The 16,907-nt window shown below is 42.1% G+C and overlaps 1 protein-coding gene across 1 annotated transcript in view; it reads left to right on the plus strand.

Moving 5' to 3' along the window:
* PTPRG (protein tyrosine phosphatase receptor type G) overlaps positions 1-16,907 on the plus strand; it is a 415,153-nt gene that overhangs the window by 382,839 nt on the left and 15,407 nt on the right. The window contains exons 15-22 of the mRNA XM_069865996.1: positions 1,022-1,113; positions 11,063-11,159; positions 12,818-12,900; positions 13,126-13,260; positions 13,439-13,573; positions 13,975-14,147; positions 15,191-15,326; positions 15,670-15,816. Of these exons, the coding sequence (XP_069722097.1) occupies positions 1,022-1,113; positions 11,063-11,159; positions 12,818-12,900; positions 13,126-13,260; positions 13,439-13,573; positions 13,975-14,147; positions 15,191-15,326; positions 15,670-15,816 (998 nt within the window). The remainder of the gene's footprint in view (positions 1-1,021; positions 1,114-11,062; positions 11,160-12,817; positions 12,901-13,125; positions 13,261-13,438; positions 13,574-13,974; positions 14,148-15,190; positions 15,327-15,669; positions 15,817-16,907) is intronic.

The raw sequence follows: 16,907 nt of genomic DNA on the forward strand, positions 1-16,907 counted from the left end.
AATGGGATATATAAATACCAGAGTATGCCATAAAATCATGCAATCAGACAATAGTAGCCATCAGGCAATAGATTATTTCACATGCTGAAAGTAATCACAGTTGTATAGCAATTTACATTTTCTAAATGTCAGTCTGAAAATATTAACTAATGAATCTTGGCAAGCACAGTGTTTCTACCGACTGCAGCAGTGGTTATAACAACATCTAAGCCTTTTTGGAGAGAGCAAGAGGGAGAAAAGGCAGCTGTCCTGCACCCCAGCTTTTTCAGAATCTGTCCAGAGTCCTGGGTGCTCGAAACAGTCTTCTTTGCCTTTCATTCAGTTCAAGCCTTTGACTTCTTTCTTTTAAGAAAATGTCTGTGGGTGATTTATTGGTATATTGGGTGGAATTTGCACTGTGCTGAGCAAGAGCAAATGGTCCTGTGGAATACACATTCAGTGTTATGAATCGTGTCTAAAATGAGAGAAAACTCAGATTAACGTGTTTGTGTTGCCTGTTCTTTTGCTCAGAGACAGTTTTGTGATAAGTCCATTTGGATTATACATTGTTGTTCAAAAAGGAAAAAGTTAATAAATTTCAGTAGAAAAGCCCGTGTTTCTGCTTAGTGTGTTAAAAACTTACAGGGGGCAATTGCCAATTGTGCTTTCTTTGTATCTCTTCTGTTATTTTATACAATGTGGAAAGAGAGGAGGCTTCTTCATCCCAGCCACAGCCATCCTCAAACTTCCAACAAGAACTAACAGTCCTTGAACTTCAGTTGGACTTTGTGAAATACCATCATAGGGAATAGGCTCTCAGTATACATGACTGCAGTGCTTAGAATTAGAAATGTAGTAGGAAGAGTTTACCTCAAAATTGGCCAGATTCTTGAAGATTTCTTATTATGATGTACTGAACCAGCTGTGCCCCTGGGAACTCAGATTTATGTTATATTGAGTGAAGACTTTCTCTCCCGAGTTTGTAGCTGAAGTTCTGCATATGAGACAAATAGCAATTCTGAATGTATTTTTCTTTCTACAGATGATATGGAGGCAATCCCAGTCAAGCAGTTCGTTAAACACATCAGTGAGCTGTATTCTAATAACCAGCATGGGTTCTCAGAAGACTTTGAGGTACAATTTAATGATCCGTCAGTAAAATGTTGTTTTCCTAAAGTTAATTGTGTATTAATACAGAGGGAGCGTGCAACGTCTGCCATATCAGGTAAATGTGATGCTCAAATGTATCAGAAGAAATTGGGAAATACCTGTTTGCCACCAGGTACGACCAATGTGGGACTGAACATTTACAGATGCTTTCTAAACACTACAGATTCGGTGGGGGAACCCGAGACCCTCCTAGGTTTCTATTATATATGAAAAACTGCCTGCAGTCCCCCAGGAATGACATGAAGATACAAGCAGATGTTTTTAGCTCCAAACTTTACTTATAATCATGTTGACTCATAATTTACTCCTCCTGGTCACACTGAGAAGTCACATACCCCTCGTGAGTAGCACAAAAGGAGTGAAATAGTGCTCACTATGAGTAAGAGTAGTAGAATTTGGTCTTTTATGAAAACCCAAACTACGGGTCAGTTCCTGGAGTCCTTGTTCATCCTCTGTTCATCCAGGAAAGATTGCTGTTGAAGTCAGGTTATTTGTTCTAGTAAAACTGAGGAAAAAAGCTTCAGGATTCATTTGGTAGTATTTACCTAATGTGACTATTCTGAAGTTTGTATCTTGTTACCTGTTCTTGACAAATTCAGACTTACAAATCTGCTATAAATTTGAGGTGATTCCAATGAAATGAAAGTATTTTTGCACCTCTGGTTTACCAAATCCATATATTGTACAAGCATGGAAACATCACACAGAATGAAGATGGGCTGCAGAGTCAGGCCTGTATAAGCTCAAGTCAGTATTCTCTGGCTAGTTCTTATTTCAGTCAGTCTAATCACAGTCACAGCTGAACTTTTGGAAGTGCTGAGAAGCCCAAGGAGCCCCAGGAAGTTGCATGGAGTTATGCTCCTGGCTTCCACATCAGCAAAAGGAGGTGTGTGTGTGTGTAATGCATGTGAACCAGAGAGGCAGCTCTGCTTTACAAACAAGGCAATGAAACAAAATAGGTAGCCTAATATCTACAGCTTCTTCACTTACTGCAGTAAAGACAACACTGTATGCAGGAATTGTTTTTAATGGGATCATTTAAAACATTTATTGTTGCTGTTTGGTTACTGTCTATAAAGAGTGGTTGCTTTGTCTGATGCCCAAAAGCCGTTCTGTAAGTTAGAAACGTTTTGTATTCATGAGGAAGGCAAATGTGTAAGGTGTTAAAGTGATTTAGTTCAATTGACTGCTGGCTGGATGGCTGAGCAGGAATATTGAGGCATTTAACAATGTTGATGGTATTCAGGACAAACATTTATTCTCCGGAGAGTAGAATTTGATCAGGATGATCAAATGCGACTCACTCTTCTCAATTATTTATGAATTGCAGCCCCAGTGCTATTCATCACAGCTGGGTTTTACACCATTTAATTATTCAAAATAATCAACAACACATCTGTAAACTTGGTCTGGCTTTAAGCAGGCTTTGCTTCAGCTGTCACAAAATCACTGCTATTAACAAAGGTTGGACACCTTCCGCCCATGTTTTAGCAAAGAAAAACACTGCTGCAATAGCCCTTTTTTCCCCTTCTTCCTGGAGCTCCCTGCTGTGAGTGCCACATCACAGCAGCCTGTCAGGACGATGGCTTTGGCCCATCAGTCCTGTCCTGGGGAGCACAGGGTGCCCTGTGAAGGGAAGATAAACTCCTACTGCACTGCATGTGCCAAATTATTTCTCCAAATTGGCTTAAAATTCGGAGCATCACCTTTGAAGTCCTTATAGCTACTCCAGGTCTGTTTCTCCATAGCTGAGGTCTTGCCTTCCTAAAGACTAAATGAAATATCTTCCTAGAGTAAGGAGGAGGAATAAGAACAAGCTGATCACTGTCTGGGATGAACCATCCAGCTTCCTTTCATTGCTTACATTCTGCCCTGCTGACACCTCGTTGGGTCTGATTTTCTTCCTTATGGTTCACAGTGATGGGACAGAAGAGTGAAACCTGGGATTTCTCACAGTACCTGTAGGTAAAATGTTTCTCAAGAGCCTAAGCTGACTCAGAGATTAGAATCCCAGTTTTAAAAATGGCTGAGGGATAGAAGAGCCTGAGATTACAGTTATACAGTAGCTATTGGAAGTGCCTAACAATGTAACTTCTCCTGTCCAGCAGATCCAGCCATGGTACGTGTGTTGGAATCAGATTTGCCAGCCAGAGTGAAGACTTAGCTAATGTTTTATGGGGAAACAGTAGGGTTCCATGTGGAACAGAAAACCCAGTGTCACAGGGCTGCTCGCCTTGGGTGGAAAATACCACAGCCATATCATGTTTTCATGATACAGCTCCTGAGAGAGGCATTGGGTTCTGCAGTCATATGGACTTTTTAGAAAAAAAACCCTACTTTTTACATCTGTTAAAGGAAAAGAGAAGAGGATGGCAAGGAGATGCTGAAAAAATGTAATCAATGCTATAGAAAAAATGAATCTTCCTGAAGACAGGTTTGTTCTAAAAGAATCAAAAAATTTCTTTGGAAGTTTCTGTGGCAGAAACTTTACAGTGGAACCTGTGAAACAAAAGACTAACCTAGGCACGCCACATACGCTGCCCAGTGTAGAAAGTAAATGTTCTCCATTTGTTTGTTGCTGGTTTTTGGTGTAAGTCTCTTCCTGTGTTTTTGGCAGGATGTTGTGGGTTGTATTGAGTTGGTTTTCACATGAAGAAGTTTCCTTTCAAAGTAAATTGTGTGGATACTCCCTACTCCTCTTCAAATGAGCTGGAATTACAGCTAAATATTTTGTGGATATGCTTAGGAAGCATTATATGGGCAGAGGAAAAACGGACTTTTGAACTCACAAATCTTTCCTTGGAAAGTACATCCAAAATGAATTCTTATTCCCTTTGGGTACTCATAGTGCAAGTAGCCAGCTTTATCGTCTGGTGATAGCTGGGCTTTCTGGCGTATACAGAATGGTTAAGATTTCCTTTGAGTCCAATGAATTTTCAGTTTTTGATATAAACTAGAAATACGAGGCCCAATTCAATACTGAACAACAAATAGCTTTTTAAAATAAAGTCCAGGATCCTGCATCGCCACTGCTGGTCTCTGATATGACTCTCTGTATTCTGTCTTGGAATCTTTTCAACCTAATACTGAAAAACATCCAGGGAGGCGTTTTGGCTTGCTCTCAGGCAGCTCCAGCACCCTCCTGCTGTGGCACATGGGGCAAGGTGCCGTGTTTTTACAGGGCAGCGATGAGACAGGGCTTAGTGGCAAGACTGAGCAGAGACTGGGAGTCTTCCCAAGTCGGTAATTATATCTACTCCTTATCTAGGCAGAGATTTTCTTGGTATCATTATGTTTAAAAGTCTTTGATAGGTCTTTTTTCTGCAAATTTCTAATTGCTTGTTGAACTGTTTTAGACTCCACAGCATCCTATGGCAATGAATTCTACAATTTATTCCACAAGAACGGGGTTCCTCTTGCTTTTAACTTGTGCCTACTAGCTTCTCCTGGTGCCTCCTGTTCATTGCATTACAAAGTACCTCCTTGTTCACTTAAATGCCTCACGTGATTCTGTCTACCTCCCTCATATTTCCCTGCAATCATCTGTTTTCAAACTGAAGAAGTCTGAGCTATCCGATTTGTTTGTCTGAGGAAGCCATTCTAAGCTCATGATAGCTTGTTCCCTCTGTACCTTTTTCCTTCCTTTACCATATCGTTTTCAGGATGGGAAGCCAAAGCTGTGCACAGTATTTAATGAGTGGGTTTACCGCAGAGTTCTACAGGAGCTCAGTGACGTTTTTTGTTTGATTTTCTATTACTTTCCTTCTTCCTAACATAGTATTAGTTTTTTAACAACTACTGAGCACGCAGCTGACACCTCCAGAAAACCATCAGCTGTGACCCGAAGGTCTCCTTGCTGAATGGCAATAGCAAATTGGGAACCTGTCAGTATGTATGTATACTTAGGGTTGTTTTTCCCCAAGTACATCACTTTGCATTTATCAACGTTGAATTTCATTTGCCATTTTATCACTCAGTCACTCAGGATTGCGAGATTGTTCTGCTTCCCTTCACAAACAGCTTTTGTTCTAATTATCCTGAATAATTTTGTATCATACGCACACTTCGTCTTCTCTGCAGTCCATTTATGAATAGTTTAGGTCCCCTTCAGGCCCCTCTGGTGAAATCTGCACCCTGACAGTTCCTAGGCTCTGTCCCACCTTTAACCTGTTGGTATACAAAGTGAGTTTTCCTTTTGCTCCAAGACAGATCAGGTTGTTAAGTAATGTTTTCTGAGAGGCCTTTTCACAAACATTTTGGATGCTATTCTGTTCCTGACTCTTCTTACCTACGGAATTCCTCAGGGACCTCTCTGCAGTCTGTTGGAAGCATTCAGTGGATCTGTTTATCACAGACTCTAGCAGTTTGCCCCACAGAGAAGCCAGATTTGGTGGGCTGTAGTGCCTGAAATCCCTTCTGGATCTCATTTTAAAAACTGTTGTCACATTTGTCATCTTCTATTTCCCTGAGATCCTGACCATGTAGGGCTTGTGCCCTCCAAATTCTTATTTCAGAAAGTGTGAAGCGCCACCTCCCACAGCAAAGCTTTTCACTCTCCCCCCTCCCCGGGCCGGGCACTGGAATAACAACACAATGAGCTTTTTAAGTTGTCATGTCTTTTTGCTCTAAGAAAGGAACACTAAGCCAAGACATCACCCTCCATCCTCACAGCTAACTGTGATTTTTTATAATATGATGAGGTATTTGGATTTCTGAGATCAGACAATTTTATTTCCCGCCTCCCTAATTCTGGAGTGGGTTGGTCAGTGCTGCTGCGGGAGCGATTAGAGGGGGTGAACGCAATCTCTGCAGACCTCTCCTGCCTGTGGCCGTGTGAGTGTAATGATTCATTGCCAATTTGGAGCCTGAACGGTCTCGCTGAACTTGGAGGCAGGCTGTTTAGCTCCCTCATCACATAAATTGAAAATATCTTTATACTCCAGTGGCACCTTCCTCTAAATGTCCTGAAATATAAGAAAATAACATAAATCTGTATCTCCGGTGATGTGGCAGGGATTTGTTAATATTATTCTCATGATTGCTGCTGCTCGGGGCAGGGGTCACTAGCTCTTTTTAACCGGTGACCTCTGAATGTTATTCTCTTGCAAAGGGCTGCATTGAAGACAGATAATGCCACCCTTTACACATTTCTTGAGACACTAAAAATACTGTGTAGTTATACTGGCATCCCTTACAGATTAGACGCTGCTTACACCAGACACATGCTTATAACTGCTTCTACACCAAGGAATTTGGCAGCAGAAAGATGCCATTTCAAAAGCGTGCTGCTAGCAGACATTTCTGCACTGGGAAATGTTTTATAACCCTAGCCCAAAGCTACCATAATTAGAGATGGTCTCAGCCATCTCATCACTGTACAAATGGAAGCAGCTCTGTGAAGGTGGAGGAGGAGGTCTTGCTGCACAAGAAGGGTCCTCCTGGAGTCCTTGGTTCTTACCTCACCGCTTGACCTACCCCAAGAAACTGGCATTGTGAATTAAGAGAGAAACTTGAAGAGAAGCAATTAAAGTTCAGATGTCTGGGCTTCCCATTACCAACTGTAGTAGTGCAACCATACCCAGCATTTCTGCCAGGCAGGCTTCTCAGAGGAGCAGTGCACAGGTTTCAGTCAGGCTCCAACACCTCCCTCCCTAAGGAAGGGCAGAATTCCACAAGGAAATGGCCCTCCACCATCCTCTCACCTTGCATTCATTGACGTGAATTTTTAGCTATCTGTTTATGATTCTTGCACTGTTATTCCTGTGTCGAGTCCTTTTGGTTTGTTTATTTTCTCCTTCTTTCTAGGCTGTCCCCAGCTCACCTCTCTCTTGAGTGCCATCAGGGAGTTTATACTGGTGCTAAATTATCACAAAAATCTACACTACTCCTGTGGGACATCTTCAAATACTATCTGCTCCCTCTGTTGGTACGCCGTCTTCATGTTTGCTGTGATAAAACAAACAGCAAATGCATTATCACAGAACTCTCTAATTTGGGATTAAAATAGTCAAAAATTATTTTAGGGGTGGATGAACTAGCTGCTTTCATGCTGAAAAAATCACAATAATATCAAAACAGAGCTCTGGATCTTCTCTAATTTAGTCTTTCAGATTAGAATCTTTTCTATTTTCACGATTCCTCCTCATTGCTATTCATAGGCTTTCACAGTTCAGCCCCTGCTAGGACATCAGACTGAAGTAATGGGAAACAACAGCAGCGCTGCATAAGGCCAAATCAAGAGACCGAGTTCCTGCTCAGTCACTGTAGAAAAAAATTCTTGCTCAGAACCTTATATTGCCAGCCAGACACTGGAGCAGTTTGATTTTACACTTAAATAGAAATTCTTTGAAGTTTAGAAGAAACTAATCTGTAACTTGTTTCAGAAAGGCAATGAAACTGGGTCGTTAAACCTGGGTGTATCAAATTCCAATTAGCATTAGCATGGACAATATAATTAAAAGGCAAATTAGCCATAATAGCATAGACTAGAACACTTTTTACAGTAACTAACGGTCAATTGGAACCATGTACTCTGGTTTCTTGGGTTGTCAATGATAAGTTGAAAGGACAGAATAAAAGCCTGTATCCATTCATCTCTGGACAGTAATGTGTTCTGCAAAGTTGAACATGAAAAGCAGCAACGTGCTAGCCAGCTGCCGTTAAAATCAGTGGAAGAGACTCAGTGGGATTAAGAAAAGCCAAAGAAATACTCTAGGGCTGAAAATTTTGTGGATGAATTATGGATGTGGTGGTACAGAACATATCTGTGCTGCTCCAAGGTGCCAGTAGCAGGTTTGTGCCAACTGGGAGAGGATTGTGTTTGGGCTGCAGTGTGGAGCCTGAGATCAGATCTGACCTGGTTGCCTGCCTGCAAACTTAACTGCTAATAATTATATAATCATGGTGATGTTTTAAATGTAAGTGAAGGACTTATATATGGTTGGACTCGATGATCCGGTGGGTCTCTTCCAACCTGGTGATTCTATGATTCTATGACTTGGTAGCCAGTAAGATTTAGAAATCATAGAAAATGCTGGGAAGGTAAATGTGTAATACACACAAACGTGGTAAAATGGCATCATTGAGATGGTGACTTTTTGGTACTTTCTCCAGGGTGATATTTGTTAATGCTGGGCTGTCCTCTCCTACTAAGGGGAAGGAATGCTCTGAGCAGAGGGATAGATAACAGCCTGCAGTTAGCCTTGTCTTCTTGCAGCCTTTTGTGCATTGATGAGAGACAACCATCTTGATTTTAGTAACAGAGGAATGTTAACTTACGCCTTGCTGCCTGGTGTGGGGAGCCTGTGATTTAGTCATTTGCTGTTAGAATTTGGAGAGATGAACCCAGGACAATGAGGTGGCCTGGGGAACCACCCTCTACTCTCAGCCTCATCAGTCCATGGTGCACAGCCAAACGCTGTCTCTGGCCAGCATGGAGCTGGAGGTGTCCTCGGGCTCCTTCTTGTTGGCCAGCTTCACTGCCCCAAAGCGCTGGCTGCCCTTCTATTGTGCTACCTGGCTTTTTAAAAAGACAAACGTAGTTGAAGCCCATTGGCAAGGGAGAAGCTTTTCCTGAACAGTCTTCCTTTTGCTATGCTTTTATCCACCATTATAGCAGCTTTACAGAGTGTTAAAATAATTTAGAATGCCGTGTGTTAAGAAATGCCATTTTCAGATGATCAGCTCGCACAGCGTCAGACCTTCTTTTCCCTTGCTGTGTTTTTCACCATCTTAGCTTAATCTTCCCCTTCTATTAACTTTATATTGGCCAGCTGGGAACATGTACAGTTGAGAAAACAGTCAGCATCAACATAAAAAGGTTAATTAAAATGATTAACCTCACCAGCAATTCCCTTATGGAAAAATCCTATAGAATTTAACAGAAGGTGAAACATTTACTATGTAGTATTTAAACTGTCAGAGAAAATTCCTTAGCAGGAAGGTAATTCCCTATTAAATTCTGTAACTTTTTAGAGTATTCTCCACAGAACCTTATTGGATTCATCTGTATTAAATTCTACAGCACTTGGCATAAATGTTTCAGTGCTAATAACTTGTAAAAAGAATTTGGGAGTGAGGCAGAGATGTAGGGTTTAATGTGAGGCTTTTCAAGAGCAGTGGGGGTATTATTTTGGGAGTGACCTGCGATGGTACAGCAGTGATGTTATATGATTTCTAAAAGAAAAAAAAGGTAAAATGAAATTACATTAAATCAACCTAATATCTAAGTAATGCTGCTTTTCCAGTTGTGACTTAGACTGAACTGATCCTGCCTGTTGTGTAACCAGAAGTCCCTTGCTTACTGGAGCTGACAGGCAGAATTAGGGGAGGCACACATTCTAATATTTGGGGTTTTTTTATTTCTGTGGTAGAAATTGAACTATGAAAATTCTATCGGGGCCGTCTCTTTGTCTTTGCTCAGCTCCTTGAATGTAGTATGTTTCCCTGTGGGGAGAGAGGGAGAGAGGCAATTGTTGTTGGGGAATGTCATGTGGATATAAAAGCTGTAAGATGTTCAAAGTTTTAGTATATTTTGCACTTTTAAAATGTAAATGCTGGGGAAGATATCAAAATTGCTCTGCAAGTCCTTTGTGAAATGTCTGCATAATGCTGAACTCTGTTACATCTGCTGTTTGTATAGCGTTTCTCTTGATAATTTTTCTCTGTCACTTAGCGCGTGATCTTTGTAGCAGCTGTGAGCTCCTAATGACTTTCCCTCTTAGGCAGGTTCTATACTGTTATTTTTAAAGCCTGAAGTACAAAGTAATTTGGCACTTCCCCATATATCCTTGGGGAAAACTGATTCTGTTTGATGCAACTTCTGGGACTTGCAAAAGATTTGAATAAATGTATTTTTTTCCACAACTTTGTAAATGCCAAACATTGATATATTTTAAAAAATGTGTTTTTAAACTAAGAATATTTATGCTAGTGATAAAAGGGTTTTAGCATTTTCAGGAAGATCGTGCTTAAACAGATATCAAAAAAATATCTTGGAGGTGTTATCGCACATGAGTTTTAGTGATTCAGTTTGCGAGACAGTCTCTGAAGTGTGTGACTGTCTAGGACAGCCTGGGCAAGGGAAATAGCTGCTTTTCTCTAGGGTCCTTTGCCCCATTTCAGTAGCCCTGTATTTTGTTGTTGGACAGTGTAAGTAAGGGGTAGGATAAGAACTGCAAAAATCAATGGGAATTAGGTATCTGACCTACAGTCTCAACTAGACAGAAATCTGCATCTCGAGCTTTATGAACACGTGGCAAGCCTGGCTGCTTTCTGCTTTGAGAATGTAATTATACACGGACACAACCTTTTATCTTTTTTGCTATATTGTGGGCTGTTAATCAGTGTCCCAGCAGTGGTATTTAAAGCACTCGCTGTTATCTTAAAAGATCTATTTTATTTATATTTTATAAAAGGCATCTCTCTGCAGAGAACTAACCAAAGGTCAGTGCCAAACTTAAATGTCAGAAACCCTGTTTCAAGAGTTTGTAAGCAGATAAGTTGCCCAGTGGTTAAAGGCTTCTGTTGAAGTGGGGTTTGTGCACTGGTCCTGTTGCCTTTGAGGGACTCCGTCATCCCTTCCCAAGAGGGGATGGAGTGGGGCATCACAGGAGGTGCTGCTCAGAAGAGGGATGGACTGCAGATCAGAGGGAAGAGTTGGCCCTCAGGGTGCCCAAAGTGTCTCTGTCACCACATCTGTGGAGAGGAGCACGGCTGCACACCAGGGAGCAGCTACCACGGCTCAGTTTAAGCAGACCGTGTCATATAGAACAATACTAAAGGACTTTGTGTTCAATCCAGCAATTAAGATATCGGTATTTTAAACGTGGTTTCTGCGAGCTGTCGCAAAAGGAGATGAAGCTTGCATTTTTTGGACTGACACATTTTCCATTTGAATAATTTTTCTGCCTAGGAAGTGCAGCGCTGTACGGCCGACATGAACATCACTGCAGAGCATTCCAACCACCCCGACAACAAGCACAAGAACAGATACATCAACATCCTAGCCTGTAAGTAAGCACTGACCGTAAGCACGATAAATCAACTCAAGAAGGCACTGTCCTGTCCCAGCACATCTGTGTATGACTGGAAAAGGCAGGCGGCCTCAAGTTAGATTGTTGCACCAGTAATTAATGTACTCATGAAAGTGTGGCTGGGAGAGCATTTCCCTACTAAAGGCAGTGGACGTTGTTGCTTTGAAATATTTTGCAGGTTGATGTTCTGAGTGTAGTTTTAGAAGTGTCTGTTTGGTATGAAATTTTGTGGAGGGATAACTGGGATAAATTGATGATCAGAGCTCTTCTGCCTGCTAACATCTGAAAACTGGCCTAAGGGAAGTGCATGGTGGAGCAAAGAGTTTTATTGATGATCCCTGAGATTCCTTTATAATCCCAAAAGTGCTACATCATACAGAAGGTGTCTGCTATATTTCAGACTGCTTCAGCTATGTGTGCAACTTGCACAAACAGTGATCTTTGTGTCACAGTGCAGGCTTTGCCTGTATTCCTCTGAGAACTGCAAATCTGGACTCTGCTCTAGAGTGCAAATTATTGCAGGTCTGGGATGAAAACTTCTTCCATATTGTTCTCTGGTGTAGAACAAATGGCAGATGCAGCAGCAACTGCGGTTTAGGAACAAAGATGGGGAGCCACTGATAAAAGGTTCACAATGTTCATAAAAATTGCAGTAAATCTTGAATGGTTTTGATGGCATAGGAAGGAAATACATGTCTTCAACAGATTCTCAGAAGTAATCAAGGTGTTGGCTGAGGACCAGTTCCCAAACCTGTAAAAGACTGGCTGTGTGGCCTTGGGCAAGGGGGATTCATTGTGGTTACCCCAGCTCTGATTGTAGACATAGATGCCTGGTTCCTCTAGGCATACGAGAGAGGTGCCATTGGAGGAGAACTGGAACAGGCACTTCAGTCCTCCAGATTGCCCCTGAAGGAACCTCTCTTTCCATTGATGTTCAAGGAAGGCAACTGAAACCAGACTCTTCATGCCTAAAGTTAGTCCACGTGTCTCATCTCTGCATGTGTTGGAAGTGACACTCAGCCCAATGCTGACGCCTAGAAGCAGGAGAAGGATTGTAGTTTTGTTCTGATTTACACCAGAAGTCAAACATTTGGGTGGAAGAAAGAGAGCTAAACAGCATGACCTAAAGTCTGTCCTCCTGGTGTGAGGAGGGTGGTGAAGAAGCAAGGACATTTGCTCATCTCCCTGAGCCAGCATCACTGTGAGCCCAGCACCAAGTGGAGGATATTGAGCTCGGACACTGAGCCAAGCAAGGGCAGCTTTACTGCCTGTGAGAGCAGAGCTGATGTGTCTGCCTGGTGTTACCCAGCCCTGCAGGGTGCCCAGGCCCTTTGAATCACACTGCACTGTGTGATGTGGATGGTCCTAGAGGTCTTGCTCCTGAAGCTCCAGCATCCTTCAAGAGGTGTCCCAGCATGAACTACTTACTTTAAGGGATGTGAAGGCCAAGGACCTGCTACCATGAGCAGATGAGCAAGAACAGATATTCCTATCTACCCCTTGACACTAATCAAAGGCCAATTTCTTCCATGGATTAATAGGGGTTACTCTAATACCTAGAAAAATGGTATGTTTACCTGCAGTTCTGCACTGTGTTTCCTTAATGCTTCTCTGCTCTGTTTTTTATCCTGCAGATGATCACAGCAGGGTGAAGCTAAGGCCTTTACCAGGAAAAGATTCTAAGCACAGTGACTACATTAATGCTAATTATGTTGATGTAAGTTGTTTAAATTGTTCTGTCTTCTCTAACGCTGATTCCTTCTACAAGGAGAAAATATTGCCACTTGTGAATGGTCATGTTTCCAACTTCATCTGGTAATTTTGCTACAAACTCCTTGCTATTCTGAATGAGAAAGGCACCTTTCTTTGTTACCTTTCAAATATTAATATGTCTGCCATGATATTGCTTTCATCTCACTTGGCATTATGGTTTTCTTTGAAGGGTTACAACAAAGCAAAAGCCTACATTGCTACCCAGGGACCTTTAAAGTCTACCTTTGAAGATTTCTGGAGGATGATTTGGGAACAAAATACTGGAATCATTGTCATGATCACAAACCTTGTTGAAAAAGGAAGAGTAAGAAATTTTCTAGTTTTAAATAGTCTGGGATGATATATTGATGTATAATACGTTACAAACATAACAAAGGGATACATAGCTTGCCATGATTTTACTTTTTTAAAATTCTTTAAACGCAAACGTAATGCAGCAGCTCAAACCCTCAGCCAACTCACCCACCTATGTCTTTGTTCAGAGAAAATGCGATCAGTACTGGCCAACAGAGAACAGTGAGGAGTATGGCAACATAATCGTCACGCTGAAGAGCACAAACATTCATGCCTGCTATACTGTGCGCCGCTTCACAATCAGGAATACGAAGATGAAAAAGGTGAGTAAAACCCTCACTCTTCCCATCCAGATGCCTTCTTCTTGTAGGATGCAAGGCATAGAGCAGTAAAACTCAACATTTGCATAGGCAACCTGAGGTAGCAGGTAGATGGGAAATGAGGAAGCAAAGCCAGGATTACAAGGAACTTGGTGAAAGGTTTAGCCTGTATTTTGTTTTCTTGATTTCACTGCTGCCTTGGTGCCATGGTTGTTACTGTTGTTACCTGTTCCCACATGTGTTGTTCCTTGAACTCGTCTCCACCTAGCAGGAGACAGAACTGCAGAGTACTTCTTCTGTTGAGTCACACACTTTTTCAGCTGAGCAAGCCAGTAGGATTGCGTATCTTTCCATGCTTCTCTTCCCTAATCTTTCTCTTCTTTCTGCACACACTTTGCACACAGGGTCAGAAAGGAAACCCCAAAGGGCGTCAGAACGAAAGAACAGTTATTCAGTATCACTACACTCAGTGGCCTGACATGGGTGTGCCAGAGTATGCTCTGCCAGTGCTAACCTTTGTTAGGAGATCCTCAGCAGCAAGAACGCTGGACATGGGACCAGTGGTGGTGCACTGCAGGTATGATGGGTGAGATTAACTACTTCATGGGAAGCATATCAAGTGCTCAGTGTGTTCTTTTACATGCCAGCTAAGAGAAATGCCTTAAGTTATTAACACAGGAGTGTGCCAGCCCCATGGAGTGCATGTGGACATGAGCTTGCTTTTCCTGCCTCTTAAGACATCTCTGATGCAAAAGCTTCCCAGGTGCATTAGCAAAACCCTTGGTCGTGATACGGAGCTGCTGAGCATTGCACTGATGTGGTTGCACAGTTCCTTATTCAAAGCTTGTTTGTCGCCTGCCCATTCAGTGAGCAGGCAGGGCAGGATCACCTCTACTGGCAGCCGACCACATGAACGCACGAACACCTGGACACGTGGTTACCTATGAACCACACTCACATTCACCAGCATTTGCCGTCCACAGAGGATTTCTCTTAAATGAGTTAAGGGATGTAGTCTTCTTCACTGTAGGTGAGTGGGGTTCTACAGCACCCTACGTTAGGAGGAGAAGATGGTGGGGGTTAGAGCTCATTCCTGAGCAGACACTGAGAAGCTCTGAACAGTTTTCCTTTCCTCTGTGCGTGCTGGGCCCAGGAACACCCTCCTCCTCTTCAAGGAGTCCTGCCTCCACAGGATTAATCCACTCTTGTACCTTTCTGTAGTGCTGGTGCCACTTGCATTTCCAGAGCAGGTTTACAGCTCCCCTCTGAAGCTGAAGCCTTACCTCAAATCTGAAGCCAACCAGCACAGCCTCACATCCTGGAACAACCTTGGTGGGCTGGGATAGCAACAGTTTGGCATAGGGTGGATCTCTATATGGCCTCTTCTACCCAGCACCAGTAACAACAGTGGTAGAGGCAGGACAGCCAAGTGTCAGATCCTGAAATACACACCTGGTAAAGTTCCCAGAAAACCAAAATATTTTGTTTAGAAACTTCCATGGTTGGGGCTAACAGTGGATGAAAGTCTGTGAACAGAAATAATTGCTTAGCTCTTTTCTGCTGTGGTGAACATTTACTTCCATCCAGCTGTGTTGCATGGGTTTCTCTTGTCTTCTGCAGTGCTGGCGTTGGCAGAACTGGTACCTACATTGTGATAGACAGTATGCTGCAACAGATAAAAGACAAAAGCACAGTAAATGTCCTGGGTTTCCTGAAACATATCAGGACACAGCGCAACTACCTCGTCCAGACAGAGGTAAGGATTGCAGTGGGGTTAAATTGAAAGCCATGCTCATTTTTATGTTGTAATCAAAAAGGAAGTGGGTGTTTCAGTTACATCCCTGTAAAAACTGAATATCCCACTGGTCATTTTTTGCACTGGAATGTCCCTCTTTTTCTAGATCAGAAACTTCAGATTTTGCTTTTGACTTATTCAGAGTTGTACATGCTCCACTTGTAAATGTTTGTTCTGATTTTAGCAGTATTTGCATGGGTGGCTTGTTTTGCACACCCTTTCCTTTAGTGTGCTGTACCCCTCAGTTAAAGCCAGCTGTTTAGTTTATTCCAAGCGCCTACATGACATGCTGTTGTTTTTCTAGGAGCAGTACATTTTTATTCATGATGCCTTGTTGGAAGCCATCCTTGGGAAGGAGACTGAAGTATCTGCAAACCAGCTGCATAGTTATGTTAACAGCATCCTCATACCTGGCATAGGAGGGAAGACACGACTAGAAAAACAGTTCAAGGTAAGGCTTATCACTGCCATCCAGAGGGACTTAATTTCCCTACTCTCTTTAGCATGGCCTGTCTTCACCCTCAGTTATCATAGATAAGGAACTAAATCAGAACACTTTATTAGCACAGCATCCTGAGAAGTTTGATCTTCAATAGTCTTAGCTATGCTGCTGGATATCAGCGCTGACTCTCAAAGTCAGAGGTGAGAGGAGGGACATGGACACTGGTTTGGAGTGTGCTGCTCCTCTCCCTCTTCCCAAGGGGGCTTGGATGTTCCCGAGTCTGTGCTTAGCTTGGCTGGAAGTCTCTCTCCAAACTGTGGCTCTCATGCATATATATGGAGAAAGACATAAGATGAGGTTCTTAGCATCACCTGCTATTTCAGCACTATAGGTAAAGAATTAAAAATGTTTTAAGACCAGGAAACACAATACGTCTTTCTCATTGCTAATAACTGTGCTCACTGCTTTTCCTGCTATGTCACAGCTGCTCTCATCCTGGCCAAAGAAAATTTTTTTCTGCCCAGATCTCCTATTTGAAAGCTACAGTTTTCTGGTTGTGTTTTATTTGACGGCATTTAAAAATGTTTTATGAAACCATGTATCATAATAAGATTATACCTGACATCTGTTTTCACAGCTAAACTCACTCCGCTAGTAACTACCCAAGGAACTAAAACTGTTAAACTATACCAGATGCCAAGCTATTCAAAAAATGAACAGGCTCTTCTCAGAATTCACTTGTAGAAATCTCAGTACTTCTCCATTAGTCAAGACATTCCAGATGTTTAATTACTAAATTAAAGAAATAAGCACACACGCACAAAATGCAGCAGGAGAAAGAGATTTCTTATTTTAAGAAGTGTTGCACTTTTACAAACAATACTAACTTATTTGTCTAGAGATGTTGTCTGATGACACATGGCAAAATTTCAAAACTGTTTTCAGAAAGTACTTTCTCTGCCAAGGTTGCACAAGCATTTAGGAACCTCATGGCTTCTAATGGGGCTTCTACCAGTTCATAGATGAGTTGAGTGCTGTCTTGTTTAAAATGCATTTGAAACTGGGATGTGACCAGCAGCAATCATTAAATCTTTCTCTCG

Source organism: Phaenicophaeus curvirostris, chromosome 11 (genome assembly GCF_032191515.1).
Source record: "Phaenicophaeus curvirostris isolate KB17595 chromosome 11, BPBGC_Pcur_1.0, whole genome shotgun sequence".
In the NCBI taxonomy this organism is placed as follows: Eukaryota; Metazoa; Chordata; class Aves; order Cuculiformes; family Cuculidae; genus Phaenicophaeus; species Phaenicophaeus curvirostris.